This window comes from Barbus barbus (genome assembly GCF_936440315.1).
Source record: "Barbus barbus genome assembly, chromosome: 15".
NCBI lineage: Eukaryota > Metazoa > Chordata > Actinopteri > Cypriniformes > Cyprinidae > Barbus > Barbus barbus.
This window is the reverse complement of record NC_136743.1, coordinates 2,523,911-2,546,298: the sequence shown is the minus strand read 5'-3', so window position 1 is coordinate 2,546,298 and position 22,388 is coordinate 2,523,911. Positions and strand designations below refer to the sequence as shown.

The window sequence follows — 22,388 nt, the reverse complement described above, 5'->3', positions numbered from 1 at the left end:
GCCGTCACGTCTCTCTCTCCTTCGGTTATGCTTAACGGCTATTATAGTCAGACTTTGTGAGAAAAGACAGTTCAGAAAATACCAAGGCAATTATAGCATTACCCAAAAGCTCATGAAACATGTCAGAAATGTATGTTTGGACAGGCTTTGAAGTCAGCCCATGTTTTCTTTTCTTGTGGTTCAAAATAGCTGACTGTACCTAAATCAATCTATTCCCAAACTGGAAATCTTCATAATCCAAAAAAAAAAAAAAAAAAAAAAATACCACCCACCTGCCTTCAGCTGTTGTATGTTTTATTTCTTTTCTTGACAGTTGCACACAGTAACCGCCCAACTGCCCTCCTATGTGCTTCCCTACATTGCAAGATGATTCATAGTTTCTATCTATAAAAACAATCGCTCAGAACAGCCTTATGTTTAAAATCCTCTCACTATATGCACTTGCATTGAGCACCTTAAAAGGGGAAGCCAACAAGCTTAAAACATTGTAATTGGTGCAGAGGAGTGCTTTACATTATGTACACACCTTTCAGATGGTTTTGGCAAATCAAAAAAAGAAAAATGCATTCCAAACTACACCAAACACCAGGTTAAGGCCACTATTAATCCTAAACTAAGCAATTCTTCAATTCAAATCACCAATTGCAATGACTCATTCATTCTGGTGAATTGGTTCATACGAGGTGCTCACTGAAATGAACTCACTCTGAGATAACAGAACAATAGATGGATGGACAGATGGATAGATAGATATTACTATAGAATCACTATAAACTCAGAATTTAGAGCAGTTTGATGTTTTCTCACCACATAAACAGTGATTTAATCAAAATACACTTAGCAAAACCTAGAATATTTTTCCATCTTATGAAAGTCAATGGCTGTCAACGACCTGAAAGCAGCTTTAACGACACTAATGTTGTGGCCACATTTTTCTGACCATATAAAGTGTGATTTAATCAAAATCATAGTAAGATACTTTATATTCACTGCAGTTGCTGGTAGCCATTGACTTCCACAGTATTTTGTTTCCATAGTATGGAGGTCAATGGCTACCAGCAACTGTTTGGTTCTTCAAAATGTCTTCTTTTGTGTTCAACAGAAGAAAGAAGCTCATAGGTTTGTAACAACTTGAGGGTGAGTAAATGATGCCAGAATTTTTATCTATTTTTACTATCCTTTTATGTAGCTTAATCACGAGTCGCTTGAATTCTGAGAAGCAACGGCCAGAAAGCAGCTTCTCTGACACTACTGTTGTGAGTGCATTGGGAAACATGCTTTTTTCTGACTGCATGAACAGTGACTTCATCGAAATCATCTTTACATTTTCACTACAGTTTCTAAGTAGTCATTGAGTTAAATCATGAGCTGCTTGCATTCTGAGAAGCGATGGCCCGAAAGCAGCTTCCCCAAGACTAATGTTGTGACCGCATTCGGAAGCACTTTTTTTTTTCTGACCGCATAAACAGTGATTTAATCGAATTGGCTCGGTGCTTAGAGTTTAGCAGTTGTTAAGACGTTAATACAGCTCGTGTTGGATTATTCAGCACAGGGCGTATCCTCTGAACCACAACCTGCACCAGCTTCCTGTTGGTGTAAACCCAAAGCAACGCTTTCTATCGTTACCTGCACTAATCACGAAAGTGAAATACTACATCAAGAGCAGCGATCGCAAACCACACGACCACAGCAGCTCAGCACCTGACCAATGAAACACACAGCTTTGTTGGAAGCGCTCGCATCGGCGCGAGTCAAGAGCTGATATCGCGTGCTCACACCTAAACACGCATCTTCAGATCTCCGTTGAATTCAGTGACTTGTGGCCATCGTTAGAGCCAAGCCCAAATGCCGTAATTAGTCAGTGGGGGTTACACCCTAGAACAGGTTCACAAATTTACTCATGACTGTTGAACTGTTTAACAGCTGACCTGACAAGCGCTTCTACCTTCTACAGAAGAATCCGGATGGATGATCAGCACCAGTACAGGCCTGTAGAGGTGAATAACACAATCATCGATATATGAGGGTCATTTGGCCTGACAACTCTGTGAGAACTCCCAAAGCTAGCGCATCTGACTGCATCGAGGGCGGATTGTTCCACTTTCCCATGAGTCCTGAATCTTAACTGATTACGATTAATGGGAAAAGATGAGATGAGTCACACGACCTAAAAGTTAGACGTGGTATAGTCCATCTCATCTGTGAAATCTTCACTAACATGCAGAAAAGGTAGTTGCTCTCAGTTATGTCTTATTGAAGTTCCAACAGACCCAAATGAGTCATTCAGTAAGAGAGTATAAAGCAATAAAATGACAACACTGTACAAAAAGGTACATTGTCTGTACATTGACTAACAGTGAGCAATCTATTAAATCATTTATTAAATCTTTGCATATGTTTGTCAATACAGAACAATTGTTGATGTTAGTTCATAATGCATTAACTAATAAATACAACATAACTAAATAAATAAATAGGTAATAGTTTTTTCATCTTTGAAACAATGTGCATCAATGAATGCATGAAGAAAGTAAGGGTTTTAACTATTTGGCCATTTTATGTACTTTTACACATTTTGCTTCCATCGTGTAATATTTCAGAAAAAAGCCAGATATTAAATTAAAAAAATTAACAGGTATTTGAATTTATCCACTGAAAATGAACAGGAATTGTAAAAAGATAAGTGTGTCAAAGCAAGTTATTACTTTATAATAAAACATTACTGTTTTTACTGTGTTTACTGCATTACTGTTTTTACTGTGTTTACTGCATTACTGTTTTTACTGTGTTTACTGCATTACTTTTTTTACTGTGTTTACTGCATTACTGTTTTTACTGTGTTTACTGCATTACTGTTTTTACTGTGTTTACTGCATTACTGTTTTTACTGTGTTTACTGCATTACTGTTTTTACTGTGTTTACTGCATTACTGTTTTTACTGTGTTTACTGTGTGGAGACGTGCTGATATGTTTGGCTCAGTGTTATTTCTTAGGATTACTGATAAACGTCGTGATTTGTATTTGCTATCTATTTTAATTTTAGTTAAATATTGTCTGAATTTATGATGTCTGTATAGGTCTTTTATTAAGTTTTAGTTTTATTTAATTTGAGTTATTTTAATACTTCAACAAACTAAATGGAAATGAAATGAGATATATATATTGAATTTATAAATGTGTATGTATATATATGTATGTATGTGTGGTTGTACATTATTTTTTGTATTTGTTTGGTGTTAGAATCATTATTATACTCATACCTTTTGTTCTTTAATAATTTGAATAGTTTTTAGCTTTATTTTGAGTTTTTCGTTTAAATGTTAAGATTTGAAATTTTGTTGCATGCATTTGTCATTTTTATTTAATTTCTTTATTTTTAAAATGTGTATACGTAGTATTTATAAAGTTTTAGTTTTGGATCTGTTTTTAGTTGTTTTAATACTACAATTGATTGCTTCTGTTGTCCTCATTTGTAAGTCGCTTTGGATAAAAGCATCTGGTAAATGACTAAATAATAATAACATTAAAAATAAATGTAAAATAAATACATTTAGAATAAATTTAAAACAAATAAATGTAAAAATAAAATTTAAAATTTTTTAAAATAGATACATTTACAAGAAATTTCAAATAAATGTAAAATAAAAGGATTACATTTCAAATAAATAAAAAATTTTCTTTGAAATAATGTGCAACAATGATTCGTATCGAATTAGAGCAGGAATGTGCATGAAGAAATTAAAAGGTTTAGTGATGATATCATGTTAAATTTCAGATCAGTCATCATAATGAAAATAAAAAATGCTGTTTAATTTATTGGACACTGTCTTATCTGGAATCTGTAGTGAAGTAATGTTAATAAATAAAGCTTTATTGTAAAGTGTTACCTATACAAATTTGGTACCGAGAACAAACCCGAGCACAGTTGGAGATCTGATGCGAGATTACTAGGGACGTTTGACCAGGAGAAACATCTGAAAAGCCTCCAACTAACTAGCTTAACCAGCAAGAAGTATTGAGTCTGGGTTCTCTAAGCAGCATGCATATTTCTGGTCATTTCCAGTATGCTGTGTCCTGTATAACAAATGAAACATCCTTCAAATGACACACACTACTGTGCTGGAAGAGTCACATGGAACCGGTTGGAACCGGTTTATCAGCATTTTGAAACAGATGCAACCTACTTTTCCAGTCGGTAGCTCTTGACCTGCGCGGCCTTAGTGACGGCATCCCCGTGTGCTCAGGAAACAGTCTGAAGTGTAAAAGGCTCCGAGAGGCTTTATGACGATTGATACGTGTCAGAATACAGAGCGGCCCGATCCTGCTGCGCTTCCTCTGCAAACCCAGGAAAAACACAACTGAGAAATGAGCCAGGTGTCAAACCTTTGGCCTTTCTGTTGCGTAACCATCAGAGGTGCTCAGGTGGGCCGCAGATACTAGTTTGAAACCACAGATCTTCTCATGTAGCATAAACAAGGGAAAAAAGCAGTTATGGATACCTGGTTCAGGAATCTGCACAAGTTTTGGCGCCTCTGTAGCTCAAGCATGAGGTTCGTACCTGTGGTTGGAAAATATTCCTGGACTGTCGTGTTTGAATCAGAGGACTAAAATGATGTGTAATTTCCAAAAGAAACGAGAAGAGTCATGGCGGGTTGCTTAAGAGCATGATATAACGTGTGAGAGCTTCGGCAGTTCATGCAGAGGTCAAAAGGTCATGAGCTTCATAAGAAGATTTCATACAGGCCTTAATGTGAACAGAACACAACAAACCCAGTGTTATTTTACTACCATTAATATATATTTCATTTTTATTCATGTTTTGGGTTTTGTCCAATTTTCATTTAATTTTTTTAAGATTTTACTACCATAATTTTGTTGTTTTTGTCATTTTTATTAGTTTCTGGGTTTTTATACAGACCTTTATGTGAACAAAGTAATATTAAAATGAAACTAAAAACTAGTGCTCTTTTAGTGTTATTAATATATGATCGTTTTTATTAATATTTAGAATTTTTTATTTTATTTTTTTTCCATTTTAATTTTAGTCAGTTTTTGTAATTTTAGTTTTTTTTTATATATACAGACTGATATTTGTATACTCTGATATTACAATATTATTATTTTTGTCATTAATATATATTAGTTTTAGTAATATTTTGAATATTTCTTATTTTTATATTTTCTGTTTTTATTTTATTTAAAACATTTTTTATCAGTTTTTGTTTTTTATACAGGCCTTTATGTGAACAAAACATTAGTATTAAAATGAAACAAAACCATTGTTTTAGTATCATTAATATTTAATTATATTAATTTACTATTTTGAATTTAATATACATTTTTATTAAATTTTTTGTGCTTTTGTTGTGTGTTTTTGTGTAGTTATTTTTAATACTTCAAGTTAAACTAAAAATTTGACATTTTGGCAACTAGCTGAAATATGTTTTTTTAATATCTAATTTTAATTCAGTAAATGTTCATTTTATTTGAAATAATGATAATGTTTTTAATGGTATTAGTCTGAGTTAACAATAATAACCCTGCACAAACTTGGATAATACTTATAAACAAATGAAATAAAATATTTCAGTATTGTTTATTTGTATAAATAAAATACATTTATTATTTTTTGTTATATTCCAGAACAAACTGCCCTCCAGTGACACAGTATATCCCAATCAAACCTCTAACCGTAAGTATAATCAATAGTAAAACTGCATATATTGAACATGTGATATTGTAATAAGATCCATATGTGCACGGATACTCTGAGTATTTATACAGTCAGACTGCTCTTCCTCACTGGGGTTTATATATGGAGATACTGATGGAGTGTGTAGATGAAGGATGTAGTGCGAGTGTTTGAATGAAGACACTGTATGGGTTTGCTCTGTTTAAGTGTGTGATGTTTACTCAGCTGCTAGAGTTTGCTGCTGGAATGTCCAAATGCACTTGCTTCTGTATCTGAGGTACCAGAGAAGAAACACAGACACGTGCGTCTGCGCCACCGCCGACTGCTGTCCGACTGACCGTCTGAAATATCATACGGTTGCAATTAAACAATAAGACTTGTTAAGTTTGAACAACAAGGCATGAACAACATTTTACTGATTTTTAAAGTCAATTTTGAATTAAAATTGCCAATTTTACATCATTTCACCCATTTTAGTTTAATAGTGTAACATTTTCAAGACAAACCAGATATTGAATGAAAAAACATCTACCTGAATTTATCCACTGAGAATTAATTGTACTATAAAAAATATTACTTCATGATAAAAAAATGTAAAATAAATAAATCAATGAATAAATAAATAAATGTAAACTAAATTCACAATAAATCATTTTTAAATTAAATGAAAAATTAATAAATAATAAAAAAAAGACGTAAGTTGTTACTTTGTGATAAAGCATAAAAAATAAAGGTAAAATAAATAAATTAAAATACATTTTAAATGCATTTTAAATTAACTGAAAATAAAAAAAATTATAAAAAAGAGTCACAGAGCAAATTAGTACTTCATGATGAAACATAAAAATAAATTCATAATAAATAAATGTAAAATTAATTGAAAATTAACACATTAAAAATAATTAATACATAAACTAATAATGCACTTAAAATGCATTTAAAATGACTGAAAAAAGAGTGGCAGAGCAAGTTATTACTTTGGGATTAAACATTAAAAATTAATTTAAAATGAATACATTTAAAATAAATTAAAAAACAAAAAAAAAATATTCTTTGGAATAACGTATGAATCATACAGAACAACAGCATTAAGAAAGTAAAAAGGTACAATAATGATATCATGTTGAATTCAATAGCAGTTATTATAATATAATGAAAGTTTTTATATCTGGAATCTGCATATTAGGTTTAAATATCATAAAATATGGTTAAAATCACTGTTTCGAACTCTGAAAGCATTATTAGTCCAAATATTTAATAAAGAAACATAAAAGAATTGAATTCTGGCCACAGATTCAATGCCAGCCTGCGAATCAGCTGTGATTTTAATGAAAGAAAGTCTGTTATATACTAAATTTCACATGTTCTTGCCTTTCAATATGTGAACCATTAGCACTCACATAAAAATAACATCTGCCAGAAAGTATCAGAGAGCGATGAAAAGGACAAAACAGAGTTACGAGGACTGAAACCAATGTCTCTCTGCTTTACTGTTGGCACAACTCTCGTTCACAACGCTAAATGTCACGCAACTACAGCATTTGCTTCCGTTAATCAGACAGAAAGCACCTTTCACGTCTCTTTTTGACAATGAAAACACTTGAGGAGGCCGTGCTGGCGTGGTTTGGCTGCACGGCTCGAACACGGCCGTGATTAGGTGCTAACAGCTAATAAATGAGAACCACACTCGCTGCTCCAAGCCCAATTAGATCCTTATGGACTCAACACGACGAGCCGAGGCCTTCAGCCAGCGCTCGGTCATAACAGAGTTCACAATCACTCCTGGAAAGGTGTTAGTGCAATGCAACGTGGGTAATGTGACGCTCTGCTTGGAACAAATGCCTTATAGTTCTGTGTGCCATTGCTTTCGTTGTAATAGAAAGCAGAAACTAATAAATGTTTTGATACGCTGCAGGTGTAGATGCTTCTGTGCATGCATTATTATTCTGTGCTTATTTGAGGTTAATTGAAGTAATGTAAAGCTCTGATCAGGGTTATTATCATTAATTAAAACTAAAATTAAAACAAAACATTTTTATTTGAAATAAAATAAACATGAACTGAAAATAAAAGAAAACTTAAGCCTGTTTTATTTCAGCTATAGTTGTCAATGCAACATTTCTCTTTTTTGCTGAAGTACTAAAATAAACTAAAACTAAAACAAAAACTATAGAGGTATTTTAAAACTGAACCAAAAAATGACAAATGCACACAGCGAAATTAAAACTAACTAAAATGAAAACTGAAATCCTAAAATTAAAACAACCAAAATATTTACAAAAACCAAAAGCTAATAAAAACACCCCAAAAATTGCTAAAACATGAACTAAAATTAAAATGAAAACTAAAAATCTAAAAATAAAAACTCACAAGCTACAAAAATCACAACAAAACTATAAACAATTTAACTAAAAAACAAATAAATAAATAAAAAAATCCAACATATTGACAAACAACAGCTAATAAAAAGACAAAAACACAAAAAAAATACTACAACTTTAATTGAAATTAAAATGAAAACTAAAAACTAAACATCCAAAATATTGACAAAAAAACCCAATAAAATTATTAAAACTTACTCAAATTTTAAAAATAAAACGAAAAATACTGACAAAAATATTAGTATATCAATGTTGCTTAAGATCAAAAACATAGTGACCTGCAGAGTTTATGTTCTTCATGAAGGATAGGAAGGTATATCTTAAAAGACAGCATCATTTTCCTACTTTTGCGTCGCAAGCACGACTATGACATCGTAACACACTACCTAGGTTGCTCTTCCTCATGTTTTGTGAGGAGACACGTGCTTCCTATAAACAAATGTTATGTAATTAGTAGCACGCTATCATGACCAGGTGGAATGCTATAAGAGTCTTATGCAACACTGAGAAATCCAAACAGTCTTGTTTAATAGGCCCGTGATGTGCAGACGATAATTCATCAGATACTATATGTTTCTGTTTGTGACGTTTCGTCTTAATATGTGGATGTGAACGATAAGGTTCTCAGGTGCACGGAGTAGAAAAAGGCGAGAAATATTTGAGGCGTATTGAAATTAGAGCTGGAGTCCATCCAGGCCTTTGAATTCCAGTCGAGGCCGTCGCACGTGCCAGACCGACTCTGTTTTTAATTTTTCACCCTTCTTGTGTTTTCCTTACAGAGGCCGCGCTTCTCAATGCAATCATTCTTTGATTCCTGGCGAATCTGTCGGCGTGTGTGCAGGAAACGGGGCCAAAGCGGCTTCCTGAGCGGCTCAGGAGGAAACACAGAAATAAGAAAGGGGTGTGTGTTTAAAAATAACTCTGGTATAAAAGGTCCAGACAGGATCCCACTGACTCTCAGACTCGCGGGATGTTTCTCCGGCGGTGCACACTAGAAAGGATCCTTCAGGCACGCAGCTCTATGAAGAGTCACGCTACGAGGACTTTTGCTTTTACAGAACAAATGGCAACACATCACAGCAGGGTTATTACTCTAAACTAAAACGATTTGAAAACATTTACATTTTCATTAGATTCAATAAAATAGAATAAAAAAACATATTTTATTTCACAATTCTAAAACTAAAAATTTATACAAACTATATAAAAATTAAAAAATTAATACAATTAAGTAAAAACAGAAAATGTAAAAAATAAAATCTAAATCCTTTAGTTTAACTTCAAGTACTAAACTAAATTTAATAAATACATTTAATAAAAACTATACTGACATATTTTAAAAAATAATAAAGTACAGAAACACAACAAAATTAGTACAACTTTACATAAAATTACAATGAAAACAAAAAATATAAAAATTAAATCTAAACTGTTTAGTTTAACATGAAGTACTAAACTAACTTTAATAAATAAAAATGATATAGACATGTTTTAAAAATAATAAAATTACAAAAACACACAAAGAAAATCATATTTAACTCAATATGTGAAAACAGAACATAGAAATATAAATTGAACACAAAGTAAGATAATTAAAACTAATAAATGCTATATGGACATACAAAAAAAAAAAAAGACAAACTATGATTAAAAAATATGGAAAATATCAAAATATAATCTGATTCATATCAGCAAAAACAAAAATATAATATTAAGACTGCATCACACACATTTGAATAAAAGACTCACGTACCGCAAAAAAACTGATCAAAATATATAAACCATTTACGCTACAATGATGGTGTCTGATTATAACTACTACGCTAAAAGAAGTCCAGAACATGGTGTATGTTCCACAAAACATGGTGCTTCCATGGTACATGTCTGAATAAACGTGGTAATATCATGCAAGACAGCTTTCTAAATGAACCAGTCTATTTCAAAGGCCTGAAATGAAGAAAATTAAAAACAAAACACTGATGTGTCTCAATTCTGGTTAAGAGTCTCTACAGCTTGTCACAATAACAACTTTTTATTGTGCGATATATTGCCCTAGAAATAATTGCGATAAACAATTGTCATTTTAAAGACCATTTTTTTTATGTCACTGAATATATATTTATAATGTAACAGAATAATAATGCAAGAAGGCCTACACTGTAAAAATTTACAACTTTAAATTTGAAAGCAACCAGCTTTTTGCAGATTTTTGAGTTCTCTCAACTTATTTTTGCAGGAGATTCTCAACTTTTTGTTGTATAAACTTAAAACAACAAGTTGAGAAAACTCAAAAAATCTGCTGAAGTTTGTTGCCTTAAAATTTAAAGTTGGATCAACTTTTCTTTTCTTTTTTTAGCGTACACACTTCCAAATGACAAAAAACTTAATTTTTAAGAATCATGGAAATTAAGTATCAAAATATTACATACCTTAAAAAACTTAAATAAATAGTAAACAAACATTTTGTAACAAAAAGTGCAAAGCAACAAGTAGAAAAAAAAAGAAAAATGCACAAAGAACTTGTATGGAGATTTTTCCCTGACCTTCTTTTCTCTGTAAATGAAGGGTGCACACTATTGCTGAAAAACACAATCACTACTTAGCGGTCAGATGTCCGTATGCACAAAGGCACAGATTCCTAAACAAGACCATATCTGCATATTCAACTTTTTTTGTAGAACCATTTTATAAATTTGAACTAGCAACTCATGAGTACACCACGTTATGTACGAGAAGCTGTAAAAGACACAGGCGCAAGTGGAATATAAAAACATTGTGACATTCATTTTTAAGTAAATATAATGGGCTATATTTTGCGTCACCAAAAATGATTGAGGTCATGTACATATATTGCACGATAAGTCGATATATTGATTATTGCGACAGGCCTAGTCTACAGTTTATCACTTTAGGCCGTAAATCATAATTACAAAGCCAAGAATGTAAAATGGGTGTAATGCACAAACTTCACACACAAATCAAATGAAGCGTGACATGAGACTGACATGAGATTGGCATGAGAATGATCCGTACTGTAAGCAACGATAAAAGAAACCGCTGTTTGTAAAATTCCTGCTTGGGTGTTGTAGTGTAATGTTTATGTCACATGCATATCTAACGTGAATGCATATACCAGGTGAACACAGCATCTGCTATAACACAATGTTCGGTCCCACTTTATATTAAGTTGCCTTAACTACTGTGTACTTACATTTAAATTAATCATTTGATACAATGCACTGTGTACATACATGTTTTTACATTTAAAAAAATACCTGCATGTAGTTACATCTGTAATTACATTGTTTACCCATCCCTTACACCTTAACCCACTCTTAACCCACCCATACCACCAATCCTGTCTCTAACCTTACCCGTATCCCCCCTCAATAGCAGCAGAAGTGTTTTGCAATACAATATGACCACAATAAATACATTGTACTTATTTTCTGATGTAAGTACATAGTGGTTAAGGCCACTTAATATAAAGTGTGACCCAAGTTCATTATGACAGATCACAAATCCAGAGCATTTTCCCACATTTTCAGGACCGTATGGCTTATGTTAAAACATGGTCATGTTTTGCAACTTTCACATGTTACCCAATTGTTTCAATATTGTGCAAAACAAAGTCATTTTGAAAGATTAAGAAATAATTCTCAGAATTAACTGTTTGTTCTTAGAGGACGCCTGATTTGGCACAACTTAAAACTCGATACATATGAATCATTTGAATAGAATGAGAAGATTTCTGTTTCAATACTAATATAAGAAGAATGGCGCATGGTGACTAACTCAATGCTTCAAAATAAAAACACAATCACTATACATTAAATAAATAAAAAAATGCAATTCCAAAACATAAGTCTTGTATTTAATTGTTTAAGAGCCCATAAGTCAAATAAGGTTGTTTTCTGAAAAGAGACATAAACATACAGACAAGCACTTACATGCATGCTGGGATGGAAATAGCAATTCATACAACATGACGACACGAACGCGCTTGCATACCGACACATCATTTAGCAATGATGCATGTAATGCGGGCTGGGAGCGTGCTGGATCTCTGCCATGACAGTCTGAACACATGTCAAACTCCCGTGTGCACATGACGTCTGTAATTGCTTTCATTGAGTGTAATGGAAAAAATGAGCTGAATGAATATGTAACGTTCAGCTGCCTAAACACGGCGACTGTTACCACAAACATGCGCCGTTATGTATCGTCTACATGCAGGGGATGACATAAGATGACATGAGAGAACCAGCGCTGGGTTTTGAATCTACAAGGGCCGTTCACATCCACAGAGCCCATTATAGGCAATTTGAGGTGACATTATGCAAATTTGCAATGATTGCCAGTGATGCAAGCTCAATGTAAAGCCCAAAACATACTTTAAACAAACTGAGTGCAAATGCTTCTAGCCACGCAAGTGCAATTTTGTGTGTTAATGTTCTGAAATACATCAGAGTGCAATTTAACATGCCACTGTCTATCAGTTTTCGGTTTCAGGCAAAAAACTGGCATATATATATATATATATATATATATATATATATATATATATATATATATATATATATATATATATATGCAATTATAATTTTGAAACTTTGGAATAACTAACATTTAAAAAAAATTTTTTTAAGATTTTAAAATCTTATAAAAAAAAAAAATTACCACCAATGCTGCATTTATTTATAATAAAAACACAGTACAAAAAACAGTAACATTGATAAATATTACAAAAATTTTAAAAATATATTGTATCGTTAGGCTACCATTTTAAATAAATTTAAACATTAAAATTTCCATTTTTAATTCTATTTTAATATATTTTAAAATGTAATATCCTTTATTTATTCAATGTTTTGGGTAAAAGTAAGATTTATAAAAAAGAAAAGAAAAGAAAAAATACTTTTATTCAGTTAGCATATATTAACTTGTTCAAAAGTGACAGTGAAGACATTTAAAATTTTACTAAATAATTCCATAATGAATAAATGTTATAAATAAATGTTTTCTTGAGCAGCAAATCACGTGACTGAAAATTCAGCTTTGATCTCAGGAATAAATTACATTTTAACATATATTCACATAGAAAACAGCTACTTTCAATTGTAATAATATCTCACTATTTTTACTGTATATTTGATCAAATAAATGCAGCCTTTGTGAGCAGAAGAGACTTCTTTCAAAAGCATTAAATATTCTTAATTAATTCAAACCGGCAGTGGATGTATACTGAATGTATTGTGTTAAAGTGTATCTGATTTTAGTGTGGAGGAAGCAGTGAACACACACACTCGTTCACACACAAACTTAATGTGTCACACCGAATGAATTCATACGACTGTGAGTGAGTCACCTGAACTCATGCGGCAGGAAGTGCTATCAGTTTATCCCGTTAATCAAAGGACACACTTCCTGTAGAGCTCTGTGGAACTTGGAATGATGAATATTTCTTTAGCTGTAACCGTGCACTTCCCGACACCTGTGAGAAATCACAAACCAGATCTCTTTAATATCTCAATTCTGAAAGCAGTGAAATAAGACTGTGAGCACACAGAGAAGTTTATAGCATCTCAGATGTTCCTCCTGAGAAAAAGATCTCACATTTCTCAAGAGACCTCAATAATATCTCAAAGCATGCTCAAAAATCAATTGCATTTTAATCATCTAATGTGGCTTTCAATGGAAACTAATGGCATATATGACCATTTTCATATAGCAATTACTTAATTCTTAATGAATCATTTAATTAGCATCAAATCAAACTAGAAGCACAAGAAACTCTAGTTTGCATAACAGATTACGTGAAGACATCTTTCAATTCCATTGAAGATTTATGACAAAAGAGATGAGAAACATCCCAAACTAATTCTTACTCGACACAAAAAGCACCTAGAAACTGGGAAAATATGCATATTTGAGCGCTTTATCAGACTTGTGACTGTTATGAGCTTTTAAACGCTGCTGATGAAACTCTGGGGTCAAGATGTTAATGCAACAAATTTCTATTTCACACAATTAAACATCAGAATGGTTTCATGTTTAAATAGTTACAAAAAGGTTTTATTCTTTGGGAAATTTACTATGAAAATACCACGGTGCTCTTTTAAGTGCTGGTATTTCAAGGCCTTACTGTGGTACTTTGATGTATAAATATGGTACTCAAATTCATGTATATGCCACTTACAGCAAAATATCCAAAAAGGCATTGCCATGTTTACAATACAACACTTTTTCAACACAATACCATGGCAGAACAGTGATTTTTATATGCTTACCTCAGTAACACCATGTATTTTGGATAGGTATCATAAAAATACTATGGTATATGGATAAGAAATCATATGTTTTAAAACATGTTTAAAAACTAAAAGTACCACTGCGTTATCATGTTTTTGACACTTACATGTAAATACCATAGTAGGCCTATGTCTTGTATAATACCATAGTATTATCCTATCAAATAATTGTAAACAAATACAATCTCGTACCATGTAAATATCACAGTATGTAAATATTTAGTCATCCAGTACCATGGTAAATATCAATGTAAACTATGGTACTACAGCACATGGGAACCAAAGTGCAAAGTTTATGAACTAATTATGAACCATTTGTGCATTTTTCAGGCGTAAACTAAGTAACCTGTCCAGCTTTTCCTTTTCCTGTCACTTTCTTTAAAGACGTGCTGTAGCGCAAACAGTCTGACGCGTCGCGTCGCGTCCTCGGGGCATCAGTAACGACACTAATGGCTGCTAAAGCAAAGCCAATAATTCCCACCAAGCATCAGCATTCCAGCCGTTTAACCCCCTCCATTTACACCTGAATGAGGCGAAAAGTAAGGCGAAGATCTGAGAGGCTCAGGTGAGACTGGCGCCTGCTGTCCGCGTTTAGACAAACCCGCTGCGGCGCACAATCATCATGATAAAGCGCCTCGCTTTCACATTAATCACGCGTTCCTCAAACCACGTCTCAATGAAACCCCTTACTACAGTAAACACGGTACAACTCCACTTGTCATGCTGCGTCAGTCACAATACCTGAGATCTATAGACCTATATAGTTCAAAAACTAACGTGGTTTGATCACTTTGGGGGATTTTTTTAACAACGCGTAAAATACTTTTCTTGAGTGCACTTTATTCATTTATTGTTTTCGAGTTTCTTTAATTCAAAATGTTCAAGGGGAAAAATGTTTACAAAATATTTACCATGCACCTCTCTCTCTCTCACACACACGCGCGTGCTATTCTACCTGAACAAACGTGCATTTTCATTAACAAAATGTAAAATATTTACAGACGCACCGCCATGTGTTTTATGCTTTTCTTGTCACGTGACAAGAATATTTGTTTGCATGTTAGCCTATTCAGGCATTGATTGACTGACAGATGTTTTTGAAGTGTTAATCTGTAGATAACTACTCCACCTTTGGCTTTAAAGCTCCACAAAATGACCAAACGAGCATTATCTGAGGTCAAGGCGAACTAATCTTCTCTCAGTGTGTTTTGGTGGTTTTTAGTAGAAGTATGAAGTCAAGCGCACAGCAGAGGAACCACAGGTGCTGAGAATCACATTAACTGTCACCAACATCCACTAACCACAAACAAACACAATACTGACTGTCTTCGGGTTTAAAACTAGATTTGGTTTCAAAGCATGCACACTTCTTTTCATCAAAAGTTATGCTTGAAACGGCTTTCTTTGCGATAAATGACACTTGTGTAATCTAGTGCCCCTCATTTACCTTTTATAGCATCCCACCTAAGTCTATGTTTATGTAATGACAGGGACAAGTAGTTGACTTTTGGATCACCTACTAATCTATTGTACAGAAAATTGCCAGATCAGCATGCAAAAACAACTTTATTTGACTTCTCTAAATGTAACCTCATTGTGCAGTCACTTGCTTTCATTGGAAAGCGCGTATATTTGGAGACTAAATTACGCATGGGTGAATGTAGGCTGTTTGGAGACTGGAATTACACTTGGATCAATTCGAGCTTTTGTTGAAACGCCTTGGTAACAGTTTCGTGTTTGTACTTCACAGATGATTGTAGTGACCGCCTTCTCTGCCGCGCCCCCGCGTGGGGAGGGGAACGCGCGTCATCACGAGCTTAAATGCGCCGGAGCGCGCTGTCCAGCGCTGAGAAACTGTGGACCTGTGGAGAGAGCGCACAGTGCCTTATATACCGACTATATTTGGGAACTCTGAACGCGGTTTCCTCCGCTCACACAATTGGTCCAGGAGAAGTATTTATTAGGAAGGAGGCGCTCCTGCCAGACACACTTTGTTCATGACTCTGAAAGTTCACTCGAGGGAAAAGCGCAGCGCAGTTTGACATCTGTTCAGGAGCAAGTGCAACAAGACAGAAGAAAATTACAACGCAGCACGCATCTTGGAAATGGCTTTACCTTGCCTTTTGCCTTCGATTTCAACGTTTGCAAACCAGAAGGAGAAACTTTGGGAGGATGTAAGTATTTGAAATTTGTTTGCATTCGTAAAATGGTGAAACTAGGGTGAATTAAGGGAACTTGGGGCAATGCGGGACACCAAACCTCAAAAGTGGTTAAAACACTGCGAATTTTTTTTCCAGGCGAATATATTTGTTTTCCACTTGTTTGCACTAGATAAAATAAATACTGAAGATACACATCGGAAAGCGAGCACAAACATCAAATGACAATTTATTTTGTATGTTGTTGCTCATATATATATATATATATATATATACAGTATATGAAACAAGATACAGATAGAATTACTTATTTATGCCTATGTAAGATACTTCTTAAAAAAGTTTTTATCCATTTTTGCATGTTTTCTTGTGATTTAAAATCTCATTTGTTGGTTGGAAGTGTTGAGGTGAAAATCACAGTAAACTGTAGATGTCAGAAGTATAGACGCATCTCAAATTCATCTTAAGTCATGAAAGGATTTCAAAATGAGTCATGCAAAAGCATCTGACAGTGTTTTAATTCTAAGCACCTTTGATTCTGTTGCAGAGGTGGAAATGTGAGGAGGACAAACCACAGAGTGGCGGCTGCCCTCTGCTCAACGTGGCACATCACATGGACACTTGTCGTGGCCGCAAGGATGACGAGGATCTGAGTAATTATTTGGACCTGGAGTTTATCCTGGCCAACACAACAGGACCTCTAGAGGCTGGAGCAGAGTTCGTCTCACACGCGGAGCCATGCGGCATGTACTCGACAGGAGCATATGTGCCTCCAGAGCAATGTAGCGCACCTCCTCCGCTGTACTCCAACAGCCTGATGGCCGAGCTTCTGAGATCCGACATGGACAACACCTATGACGGCACCATTCAGGGAAGATTCATCGTCAACTCGTTTCCCAGACAGGACTTTGTTGATATCAAAGTTGAGCCATCAATGGACGGTTACGGGCCGGTGATGGGCATGGTGCCACAGAGCTGCCAAAAAATCAAACAAGAGGGCAACGTTTCATGCATGATGTCTTTCGAGCAACCCAGACTGGCCGTTTCTCCACAGGCCACAGGGAATATGACGCCTCCGTTGAGTCCAAATGACTCCCACCTGCGCCAGACCGCATTTCCGCAGGCTTTCCATCACTCGCCTCCGGCTTACGCTCAAATGCAGATCCCCTACACGGCGCCACACCAGTTTGGCATGTTCGAGGATGCCATGGGCATGCAACCCAACATGCAAAGGGCTCTTCTGACTCCTCCGTCCTCCCCACTGGATCTAATGGAGTCCAAACCCAAGCGAGGGCGACGCACCTGGCCGAGGAAGCGCACGGCGACGCACACCTGTACCTACGCCGGCTGTGGCAAGACGTACACCAAGAGCTCGCATTTGAAGGCTCATCACCGAACCCACACCGGTAAGAGCGCATTTGAGTTTGTCTTTAACATGCATTTGTGTTTTGAAACAAGTAAAACTAATCCCATCGCTTTGCATCATCAGGTGAGAAACCGTACCACTGCAACTGGGAGGGATGCGGATGGAAATTCGCCCGCTCTGACGAGCTGACGCGTCATTTCCGCAAACACACCGGCCATCGGCCATTCCAGTGCCACCTGTGCGAACGCGCCTTCTCCCGCTCAGACCACCTGGCGCTGCATATGAAGAGACACCTGTGAGGACTGGATCCGCAACCACATAACTGCCTTATTTAATGACTTAAAGCATATTGTTGATTAAGAATTATATAATCATACACTCTTAAAAATAAAGGTTGCAAAAGAACCATTTTTGGAACCTTTCAGTGATCAGTTTTTAAAAGAACATTTTAATAATCTAAAGAACCTTTTGTGCAATGGAAAAGTTCCATGGATGTTAAAGATTATTTTGGAGCCGTCGATTCCAATAAAGAAAAAAAAAAAAAAAATTTTAAATAAAGGTTCCAAAAGAACTATTTTTAGTTCCCAAAGAAGCATTAAGTGAAAGAACTGTTTCAAGAACATTTAGAGAACTTTTTCCCCTATAAAGATTCTTGGAAGGGTTCCATTGATATTGGAGGTTCTTTATGGAACTATCATTGCAAGAAAGAACCTTTAGTTTTAAGAGGCTCCAAAAGAACCATTTTTGGTTCCCAAAGAACCTTTCAGTGAAAGAACCATTGAAGAACATATAAATATTCTTGGAAAGGTTCCATTTATATTGGAGGTTCTCTATGGAACTGTTAATGCCAAAAAAAGAACCTTTATTTTTAAGAGTGTACTTTTGTAACAAGTAGCTGGTACTACATAGATTGAGCTCTTTTTAAAGCCTTTTATGGGTAATATGCGTCCTGAAGGGCTGGTCCTATGAATCTGTGTCCGATCGGGAGACAGCCTTTGTTTAACGGTGCATTTCTGAAGCCACGAAGAGTGCAAAGCCTGACGACTAGCAAACCTCCAGTTTTCTGATGTTAAAGTGTAAAATGCACGACGACAATGTTTTGCTGTTGAAACTGCCTTGCTACTATGCAACAAAACAGAGCTGTGTGTTCAAATGTGTTCGCATTTCTTTTCAAACATCTTGTATCTTGCTGCACATTGAGTGGTCAGTGCCTCGTTGCACCGTATGCACTAGGGCTTGAGGTCCTAGGTTTTTATAAGATTGTGTACATACATTTTATATTGTAAGTACTGTATTTATTGTAAATATTAAACTAAATTTGAATATATATGTATCCATCGGGTCTCTTGTCATTGCCTGTCATGTTGGGTCTGACCTATTGGATGTCGGTTGCTAGTCTCTTATTACAGGCTCCTTTGAAGCCACTGGAAAACGAAGTCCCCAGAAACTGGAGACGTTTATGGCGAGCGAGGGAAGTCGCACGAGTGCTATTCTTGAACCCCCACTCAAGCTCGTGGAGTCGGGTATTATAGTTTAGACCAAGATGCTTTCCAGCTGCGTCAGGTTGAGGCCAGCAGCCTGTGGCTTCTGCCTATAAATACAAACACTACATTTACATAATTACAGAGAGAGAATTTAGATCCGTCTGGACGGAGGGGCGCTCGGCTCTCAGCTGAAGATCCCAGACTCCAGAGACGCAGAAAAGACACTGACATCAAAGAGACTCCAGGGGCACTTTGATGTCCAGTATGGAAGATAAAATCCCAAATCTGCATATTTTATAAAAATATTTGTTAAGCATCAGCTCATTTTGCATTGGGGCAAAAAGACTAGAAACACATTCTGAGATTTCATATATATATATATATATATATATATATATACACACATACACACACAGTACTATTTAGACACCTACAAATGGTATATTATTGCTATATATTTTAATAACAGAGAAACATGGGAAATTAGATGTTTTAGATATGCCCCAGTTCATCCTTATAAAAATAATAAATTAAATTAAATTTATATATATATATATATATATATATATATATATATATATATATATATATATATATATATATATATAAATTATACACAAGATGTGCATACTTAATATAATTTAAAAAAAATCTATCTATACACATATATATATTACAAAAATGTATATATTTATGGCTAGCGAGGGACGTCGCAGTTTATAGTTTAGACCAAGATGCTTTCCAGCTGCGTCTTGAATTATACATTTTAAAATTATACATTTTTATTGAATAATAAAAATTATTTATACATCAATTATATGTGCATGGCATGCAAAGTATGTTCAATTCCTATTGAATGTCAAAACATGTCTAAATAAAGCATTCAGCTCTGTGCTTGTTTTCCAAGAGTTGAACTTGTTCTGCATTTGTGAATAATGTGTGAAAACAGCACTAGAGTTCCCTTTCATGCAAATTTGAGACAAAAAGAAGAAATGTGACCCTGACTATTATTAGCAACTCAGTGAAGTGAAGCAGAAATCTCATTTCACTTTTGTGTGCTGATGATAGTAACTTTTACTACCAATCTGACATGAAAAAACAAAGCTTCTCTTTTCCTCTTCAAAGCAAAACAAATATAAAGGGCTGTGTTTACTGTGATTACTGCAATTCAACAGCTTTCAAAGCAGAAGTAAAGATCCACGTATATATAGTCAAGAACAGTCTATTAGAGATGAGAAATACTGACAATTACTTTTAAAACAGCAATATGCAAGGACATGTTTCAAACAAAATAATGAATATTAATTCAGAGAGTGACATCTTTTCATAAATCCAATTTCGTGAGCAATTATCTCTATTTTTGCCAGTCTGATTATGAAAATATGTAAGCTTGTTTCCACCAAGGGATTTAAAGTAAATACATTTTTAAAAATTAGAAAAATTAGAAAAGGTAACCTTTTTTTCAAGTTTATATCTCAAAATTTTAAATCACTGCAAGATTGTAGTGAGAAAAGTCAGAAATTAGATATAAAATCAGAATTGCATGATATATACTCAAAAATGTAAGAAAAAAGTCAGAATTGCAAGAACAAAATGAAGGATTGCGAGATATAAACTGAAAGACTAAAGTCAGAATGGCAAGATATAAACCAAGAATTGTGAGAAAAGAGGTCAGAATTGCAATGAAAAGTTGGGAGTTGTGAGAAAACATTCAGAATTGCTAGAAAAATTCAGAATTATGAGATATAAACTCAGAAATGTAAGAAAAAAAGTAATAACTGTGAGGGAAAAAAAAGGATTGTGAGAAATAAAGTCATAAATGCAAGAAAAAAAAATCAGAATGAGTCAGAATTGTAAGATATAAACCTAAAATAGATATTGTGAGAATGAAAATTGTGAGATATAAACTCGGAATTCGTATATAATTGAGATATAAACATTAAAAAGATATAAAAATTAAAAAGATGATAAAAAGTTGCAATTATTCCATGGCGGAAACGGTTTCCATATGAAAGATATATAAAAGTGGAAATGAAAGGTCAAATATCAAGCGCATTGCTTTACACTTAAACAGCTGTAGGAGTAAATATATGGTAATATAGTGCGCTGTTCTGAACACATCCATGCTGGTCAGTAATTCCTGACCCCTCGATTTAAGCACTCAGCACTAAAACCACAACTAAATCCAAAGACTAGACAAGAATGTCTGGCAAGGCCTCTAAACGAAGCGCACGTGTGGACGGTTAAGCTAAGCGATCAAGTGCAAAGAAAAACACAAATGAGGAAAGAGCCGGAGCCTCGTGTTTCTGTCACCTGAGCTCGTCTCATTTGTCCATCTTAAAATCAGCTCTTTCGGCGGTCTTCAGTAAATAAAAACTCGCAGAGGAATTTCCTGTTATTCCAAATGGGGGTAATTAACATACCGAAGCTAAAATTCATGCAGCTGTTAAATTATTTTCACACTTAGATCTCAATCTTTCCAAGGACTCCATTTCAGTCCGGCTTGAGCTTCATTCTGTAAGCTTGTGTTACTCGACGGATCCAGAAAAAACAGCAATTTGCTGAAGCCCTTCACAGAGCATTTGCAAAAGACAAACGTCTGATAGAAGCACAAAGTCGCTCATTGATGCCGAGCGCCACGACGTACAGGACGCTCGTCCATCATCAGTACAACACATACTACATATTGCATGAATAGAAACGGTTAAGCTCAGTGTACAGATGCTGCTAACATGAACATGAGCAGATATGAAGTGTAGCAGGTGCACACGGATCTGATCTGAATGCCGCTCAAACCGTCCGATTGTTTCTGACGGCAGAAACTCACTATTAACGTGGCGATTTTAAAAGTAGATATTGAAAACTGCAGCTTTATTATTTCATATTTGTCTTTCAATTCAAAGTTGATTCAATTCAGACCAGATCATGTAGATCTTGCAACAGCAAAGTCATGGGTTCAATTGCCAGTAAATGATAAACTGATAAACGGTAAAC

The 22,388-nt window shown here is 34.7% G+C and overlaps 2 protein-coding genes across 4 annotated transcripts in view; one reads left to right on the top strand and one right to left on the bottom strand.

Annotated features, from left to right (window-relative positions):
- The window catches only part of LOC306881095 (ceramide synthase 2-like), a 385,605-nt gene that overhangs the window by 94,727 nt on the left and 268,490 nt on the right, over positions 1 to 22,388 (bottom strand). The window lies entirely within an intron of this gene.
- On the top strand, positions 16,180 to 19,242 carry LOC306881909 (Krueppel-like factor 2). Its single transcript, XM_079436264.1, has 3 exons — positions 16,180 to 16,559; positions 17,092 to 17,950; positions 18,034 to 19,242. Exons 1-3 carry the CDS (start codon positions 16,491 to 16,493, stop codon positions 18,207 to 18,209), a joined length of 1,104 nt encoding a protein of 367 aa, XP_079292390.1. The 5' UTR covers positions 16,180 to 16,490; the 3' UTR covers positions 18,210 to 19,242.

Coding starts and splice junctions, on each gene's coding strand:
- LOC306881909 (XM_079436264.1), top strand. CDS start 16,491: ATGGCTTTACCTTGCCTTTTGCCTTCGATTTCAACGTTTGCAAACCAG. Junction 16,560..17,091: donor AGGAGAAACTTTGGGAGGAT/GTAAGTATTTGA, acceptor ATTCTGTTGCAG/AGGTGGAAATGTGAGGAGGA. Junction 17,951..18,033: donor TCATCACCGAACCCACACCG/GTAAGAGCGCAT, acceptor TTGCATCATCAG/GTGAGAAACCGTACCACTGC.